The following is a 7577-nucleotide window of genomic DNA, read 5'->3' as shown; positions in this document are numbered from 1 at the left end:
ACGTTTCATGTCTGCAGTGACTGTTTCAGGTGATGTGCTGCCACCTGCTGGTGGTTTCAGGGAACCGCCCTGCTTCACTGTAAGCTGCTCTTCTCTTTAGTTGTGTTTCACCCTGGTCTCATCAGACCAGAACTCAGTTTCCCAGCATGCTTCTGGGAAACTTCCTGTTCTGTTTGCAGACTGTAGCGGAGTTCAGATGTTTACAACGTGAGAAACACGGATCTTCTCGTGTTTTCCGCTGAACACGGATTAAATTTGCACATTTTCTGCCGAGTTTCTGCAGCAGAGAACAGAGAAAATCAATCAGCTGTATTTTATTGCACGAGGAGAAACATCCTGGTGAAGACCCTGCCAGCTGGTCGGCACACCTGATCACCTTCACACAGCGAGGATGAGAAAGTTCAAACCAGTTTAAACTCTGTGGACCAGAAGATGAAGAGAGTATGGAAACCTCTGTGGACCAGAGCAGCTGTGTGTCACGTGGTTTCTCTGCACACGGCTCTGTGGGTGGACTAAGCTGATCTTGTTTACTTTAACTTTTTAGTTTCGCTTTCTTCTCCTGCAAACATTCAGCTGAGATCTGCAGCAACATTTAAACTTCCAGAAAATGAGGCTTGTTTTTGTTTCTTCCTCCTTCTGCCTCCTCTTCACTTCCTGTCTGGCTGCAGCTTTACAAGGTGAGCTGGTCACACACTAAACTCATAAGGTGGCATCCTGCCACCATCTGCGTTGTATGCCTGCAGGACGATGATGACTCATCCTGAGACTTAAAATGAGAAGTCTGTAATAAAAGGCTGAAGAGAAAACTCCTCTGATACCATTTTATTAAATAAAGGCAGGAAGTTTTAGTGAAATGCTTCATTTGTGCTGTTTACTGTCATTACAGCAGGAATTATTCTGCCTCCAGAGGGAGAAGTTCATCTTCTCTCTGATAGACGTGGTTTACAGTCTGCATGTTGTAGCGGCTCTCTGGAGAAATCAGGCTAATAATTGATCCTCATCATAAGGACAGTACAGCAGAGTTAAAGGTAAAATACTGGAACCTTCTGAACTGCAGAGGATTTATTAGGAGGAAGATCCATGTTTCTGTTGTAGGATCAGTCCCGTATCGACTCTCCGTCCTCTTCCCACGCGCACATAGAAAACAGAAGACTTCCAGCCAATCACACACCTTAAATTAGACGCGTCATCATTTGCTGGACAGGTGTGTGAACATCATTACCTGAACGTCCAGCAGCAGCTCAGACAGACATGAACCCTGTCAGCTGTCTGAGAACCAACTTCTTTCTTTTCTTTCTTTCCAGATGTTTAGTTTTCTTCTGACAAACTGTTTTTATAAATGTACAGAAAGTGTGTTTAAGAGTAAAAACGTGTGTGTGGAAGCTTCTGATCAGCAGGTTTTAATGTAACATGTAGAAACATGCAGAAAGGAACGTAGATAAAAAGCCAGCAGCAGCAGCATGAAGCAGAACTGTTTCTGGGTTTTTCCTGAAGAAAAGATCAAATGTGAATTTCTTCTTCTTCAGGCAGAAAGCTGTTGTTGTTTCCAGGATTCCACCTCCGACTGTGGAGCTGAAGCAACTTGCTGCAGAGCTGCTGTGTTTTTCTGCCTCCAGCCTCCATGATGAGGACGGACACGTCTCTAACTTCTGTCTCTGAATTCTCTGCTTGTGTCTCAGATCAGCAGGAGGTGGAAGCTGGACAGAATGTCCCTCTTCAGTGTCAGGCTCCCAGAAACACAGAAATCCTCATGTTGGAGTGGACCAGGTCTGATCTCAGCCCAGAGGATTACGTCTTCTTCTACAGAGAAAAGCGCTCGTACGAACGCTACCAGCATCCGTCTTTTAGAGGCCGAGTGAAGCTGAGAGACTCTTCCTCTGTGGAGGACGGAGACGTCTCTGTGGTCCTGCAGAACACCAGCATCACTGATTCAGGAACATATGAGTGTCTGATCACAGTCAGAAGCTCAGGAAGCAGTGAGAGAGACTTCAGTGTTGTCAGTCACTCCATCAACCTGACCGTCACAGCCTCAGGTGGGTGTAGACGTCTGGACCCGCTCTGTCTGCTGAGCGGCAGCCGCCATGTTCACTAACACGTCACATGACGCTCACACCTGTTTCTCACCTGCAGCTTTCACTGATGCGCTTGCTGAGTTTGGACGAGGTGAAGACACAGGAGGAGTAAAGGGTGGAGTTAGAGCTGCTGCATCAGTTCCTGCCGTCCTTCTGCTTCTTGGAGGGGTTTTTGTTGCTGTGAGATATTGCAGGAAACCTAAACCACCTTCAGAGAACAGCTCACCAGCTCCTCCTGAACACACTCCTGAACAACGCCTGATCCAGGATGTTTAATCTCTCCTCCTGCTTGTTTTCATGTCCAGCTGCTCTGCAAAGATGAATCATGTTCAGGGCGGCAGGTTGAACTCATTTAAACTCTGATGTAGTAAAATGTCTCATCTCTCTGAGAGTCTTCAAAACACAAACATTCCCTGCTGCTGATGTTTCTACTGAAAACAGAGAGAACATGAACCAGTTCCCCAGAACATGAACCAGTTCCCCAGAAAATGAACCAGTTCCCCAGAAGATGAACCAGTTCCCTAGAAGATGAACCAGTTCCTCAGAATATGAACCAGTTCCCCAGAAGATGAACCAGTTCCCTAGAAGATGAACCAGTTCCTCAGAATATGAACCAGTTCCCCAGAAGATGAACCAGTTCCCCAGAAGATGAACCAGTTCCCCAGAAGATGAACCAGTTCCCCTGAACATGAACCAGTTCCCCAGAAGATGAACCAGTTCCCTAGAACATGAACCAGTTCCCTAGAAGATGAACCAGTTCCCTAGAAGATGAACCAGTTCCCCAGAACATGAACTAGTTCCCCAGAACATTAACTAGTTCCCCAGAAGATGAACCAGTTCCCCAGAACATGAACCAGTTCCCCAGAAGATGAACCAGTTCCCCAGAAGATGAACCAGTTCCCTAGAAGATGAACCAGTTCCTCAGAATATGAACCAGTTCCCCAGAAGATGAACCAGTTCCCCAGAAGATGAACCAGTTCCCCAGAAGATGAACCAGTTCCCCTGAACATGAACCAGTTCCCCAGAACATGAACTAGTTCCCCAGAACATTAACTAGTTCCCCAGAAGATGAACCAGTTCCCCAGAACATGAAGCAGTTCCCCAGAAGATGAACCAGTTCCCCAGAACATGAACCAGTTCCCCAGAAGATGAACCAGTTCCCCAGAACATGAACCAGTTCCAGGTTTCAGATGTTGTAAAGATAATAAAAATCTGCATAAACATTTTAGATTTAAACTTAGTTTTTTCATAAGTTTATATAATTTAGTCTCAAAGTTCATCAGCCAATCAGATTCCTGCTGCGCTCTGATTGGTGGTTAGATGAAGACCTTTATGTGGCTGATGGATCAGTTTCCGTCGTGTTGAACTGGACTCTATAAAGAGGACTGGGTTGGTGTAAATAAAGTTGAACAGAGCAGCAGAGGAAAAGCAAAGAGAAGAAGATGGATCAGATTTACAGATGTTTACTATGATGTCATAGAGCGGAAAGAGTAGATTTAGGAGGAAGAGGAGGAGTTTCTTCAGGAAACAGAACTTTATATTGACCTGTGGGATCTGTGTATAATAATAATGTAATCAGCACTTTAACATGAACCTGTAACATGCTGCGTTCAAATAAAACTTTATGCGTCCTTATGTTCGGTAACTTGTGTTAACGTCTTTGCTCTGAATCTTTATAAGCAGCTGTAATAATTCAGGTTTCATCTCATCTCTGAAAGGATCAGCGTCCTCCTAGCATCAGGTTTCAGCCTCAGACATCTCCCTGCTGAGCTGCGATGAAGGAGGAGGATTCTGCTGCGTCATGATGTCTGCAGCTGCTGGTGTGGAGTCATGGCTGCTGCTCTCTGTAAACAGAGGATCAGAGTGCTGCTGCTTCAGATCAGACGTCCTGACTGTGTGTCGGGATGTGATGGAGTTCCACCCTCAGGGTTTTATTCATGTCTGATTCCACTTCCTGAAAACAGAAACAGTTTTCATGATCCTGCCAAACGAAGGACTCTGTTCCTCCAGCGTTGGAGCTCCAACACAGATTTACAGAGACTGGCATGGTTTCTATAAACAGAATGTGGCGACATCTTCCCCTTCTTCTGTCCTCAGGATTAAGCAGCACTCTGTCAACCTACTGTTTCCGGTCACTTGATACGTAAAGATCAATCTTGAGACACCCCTTTCACTCAGGCAAGACAGACACACAAAGACAGACTCTGTTCCTGTTTTATGTCTGCACAGACAGAGAAATGACAAAAACAATGTGCATGTTTTATGAACTGGTAAAAATAAAGTCCCTGACCTCAATGCAAACCAAATTCACCCCACAGAGATTCTTTTGTAATACTAATGATAATACTAATAATTAGACACTACAATTACAAATGCAGTGAAGGATTCAAACATGCAACTAATATCATTCAAAATGCTTCATAGAACTCATTATACAGGACTAATGATTTTTAGGATGGGTCTGTCACAGTCAAATATTTGCTCAGACTACATTGATAACACGACTGACACCTACTTCCACGTCTTGTTGTCCTGCACACCTGTCTGCAGGTTCTGGCTTCAGGTATGTGACGACATCTCTTAGTGTAGGTGGAGGATTGTGACCTCGTCACTTGGGGCACTGGAAGTTGGTGGGGGCTTTACTCTGACTAAGGGTCCCTGGTGGTTTCCCGTGGTGGGGGCCTGGACTGCTCCACTGTGGTGGCGGCACCATATCTGGCCCTGTGGAGCTATGGGGGGGAGTCTGCAGGTGGGGTCGCCTTGCGGTGGTTGGCCGTGGCCACCGGTGGGGCCTGGGTCGGTGGGCGTTGGCCCTTCGCTGGGTGGGCGGACCATTCTGGGGTGGGCTGGGTGGGGGTTCTGGGCTCTGGTGCCTGGGGTTGCCCTCTTTCTCAGGGGTGGAGAGGTTGTTTGGTGCCAGGGGTTCTGGGCCTGCCCAGGTGTGCTGCTATGGTGTGGGCTGGTGCATGTAATGGTGTCTGGTTGTTGCCCCAGCACTCAGGGTATGGTACGGGGGTAGGAGGGGTGTAAGGGTATGAAGGGAGGCTGAGTGGGGCTTGGGGGATTGAAGGGGGAGACACTGGGGTATGGGTAAGCGTGTGTCTGAGAGGTTGGTGTGTGTGTGTGTGTGTGTGTGTGTGTGTGTGTGTGTGTATATGTCTACAAGTGTGTATGTGTGTCAGGACTAGCAGGACGTATGCATGTATGTAGGGAGGGATCACATGTACCTGTCGGGGTCCTGGTGGTGGTGGGTCGTAAATCTGGGCTCTCTATTCTATTCTATTCTACAGTCATTTAGCAGACGCTTTTATCCAAAGCGACTTACATTTGAGAGGAAGAACAACACAAGCATGAATTCAAACAAGATGGGACGTCATAATTAAGTGATAGTCAGACCGCTTTTGAGTCCAGTTGGACCCAGGTGCTGTCATGTAGTGCTAGTGCAGTGCATATAATTTTTTTTATTTTTTTATTTTTCTTTTTTTTTTCTTTTCCCGCTGTTATATAATTATGTGTGTTCTGATCGTGGGAAACAGGGGTGCCTACTGCCACCAACGGCTCATCCACTGGAAGGAAGTTCACTTCCTTCTGGTCTTGAATCCCCGGACCCCTCTTCTTCCCCGCTCTTTCTCACACACACACACGTAGGGTTTTGAGAGGTGTGCATGTCATGCCGGGTGTAGCGAAGGGGGCAATCTACGTGGCCTCCTTGGCTGCACCCTGTGTTGACTCTCCTCTCAGTTTTAATTACATTTAAACACAATAAACACAACATAAACAACTTTTGGGGGGCATGCCATCTAGTGCATGGTGGGCGGGGCTGCTTGGGTGGCCTCACTCCCAGCACGGTGTGGTTACTGCCCCTCACTTTTAATCGCAAACAACACAAAAACAGTCATGAGCTAGGAGGTGAGGGCAGTAGGATCCTCTCACACCCCTGTTTCCTGTGCGCTGTCGGGGATATGCAGGGGGAGGGGGTTGCACCAGGGGCCAGGATGGGGGGTAGTGAGGGTAGAGGAGGATGGTGCCCTGGTTCCAGGTGTGCACGGCTGGAACATTGGGGTAGTGCTGGCCTTTGCTGGGTGGCTGTCTGGGGAGGCCTGGTCTTCCTGGGCGTGGTGGGGGCCTCTGCCTTGGAAGTGGGGGTGGCTGCCTGTGGGCTCTTGGGGCTCATGGATGGCTGGTCGGTGGCTGCTGATCTTGGCCTGCTGGGGCCTGTGCCCCGATCACAAGGGTCTTTCTCTGCCTCCCTCAGGGGGGTCCGGGGTAGTATTAGAAGTGGAGGCTTGGGTTCATGCTCTGGGATTGCCGCTGGTCGCCCGGGTCTCTGGGTTGCCCTAGTCTACCTCTGGTCTCTGTGGAAGCGCGGTCATATCTGCATGATCACACTCATCTCTGCACAATCCTGATGTCACGGTCTGCAGTGGAGGTGATGACCCAATTGCAGGCAGTCAGGGCAGGAGGCAGAACTCGGTGCAAGTCACAGAGTTTATTCTCTCAAAAGTCAGGACAGGGAACCAAACACGACAGGGATAAACTAACTACATGTACCGCATAGGACCACATAAGAGGACGTACGAGGATCTGACAAGGAGTGACTGAAAACCAAGGACATAAATACACGGAGGAAGTAATGAGAAACAGGTGGAGTGGATGAATTATTAGACCAGGTGTTCTAAGGAGGCAGAAACAGAAACCACAGGGCACACAAGGGAAAAACTAACTTAACATGACAAAACCAAAAACCCAAACCATGATCTTAAAGCAGAAACTAATGACAAAAACCAGAACTATAACCCAAAACCATAACTAGAAAACGCACATGACCCACACACAGCCCATGATCATGACACCTGACTTATTCTCTGAATGCTGACACAGTCACTGAACTTTCCACTGGACTTATTTACAAGTTTTTTTGTTTATTTATTTATGTATGTCCATGTTTATCTATATGTATTTGTATATATGTATATGTGTGTATGTATATATATATGTATACACACACATATACACACATCTTGCCGTTATCTTTTTAATTTTTTCAAGTTTAAAGTTCAAATTGAGCTTAGTTTATCTGTAAAAGCTGTAGGAAATTCCCTGTTGTGTTTCTGGACAGGTGTAGCAGCTGGTGTTTATTTGGTTTGAAGGGTCGTTGCTTCTATCTACTGGATCTTTGTCTCTCCTTTTTTTTTTAAACTTCCCTTTTTGCTTCTCTCCATTTCTGTCTTTTTTCTTTTTTTTTTTGTCTTTCTTCTGTCCCCTCCAGTCAGGTACAGCAAAATTACTCAAATTCCATAATACAAAATAAATAAGTTCAAACTATTTATTTTAACAAACAAATAAATAAAAAAAGATTGCTGAGAGGAGCCTTAGAGCTATAAAGCTCCTCTTGGTAGAGCAAGTTTGTTCCACATAACACAGCAACCAGACCATCATTCTGTTTGCTACAATACTGGACAGGAGAAGAAAAAAACAAAACAAAACAAATACATAAAGACCTGT

The 7577-nt window shown here is 46.3% G+C and overlaps 1 protein-coding gene across 1 annotated transcript; it reads left to right on the top strand.

The window, feature by feature from the left end:
• The first annotated feature begins 194 nt into the window (after nucleotides 1–194).
• On the top strand, nucleotides 195–3246 carry LOC121640518. Its single transcript, XM_041986338.1, has 3 exons — nucleotides 195–677; nucleotides 1680–2033; nucleotides 2131–3246. The coding sequence occupies exons 1-3, from the start codon at nucleotides 608–610 to the stop codon at nucleotides 2346–2348; spliced, it is 642 nt and encodes a 213-aa protein (XP_041842272.1). The 5' UTR covers nucleotides 195–607; the 3' UTR covers nucleotides 2349–3246.
• The last annotated feature ends 4331 nt before the right edge of the window (nucleotides 3247–7577 follow it).

The sequence above is a fragment of the Melanotaenia boesemani genome, chromosome 5, assembly GCF_017639745.1.
Source record: "Melanotaenia boesemani isolate fMelBoe1 chromosome 5, fMelBoe1.pri, whole genome shotgun sequence".
In the NCBI taxonomy this organism is placed as follows: domain Eukaryota; kingdom Metazoa; phylum Chordata; class Actinopteri; order Atheriniformes; family Melanotaeniidae; genus Melanotaenia; species Melanotaenia boesemani.
The sequence above is the reverse complement of the archived record's forward strand: the minus strand, read 5'-3'. Positions and strand labels throughout refer to the sequence as shown.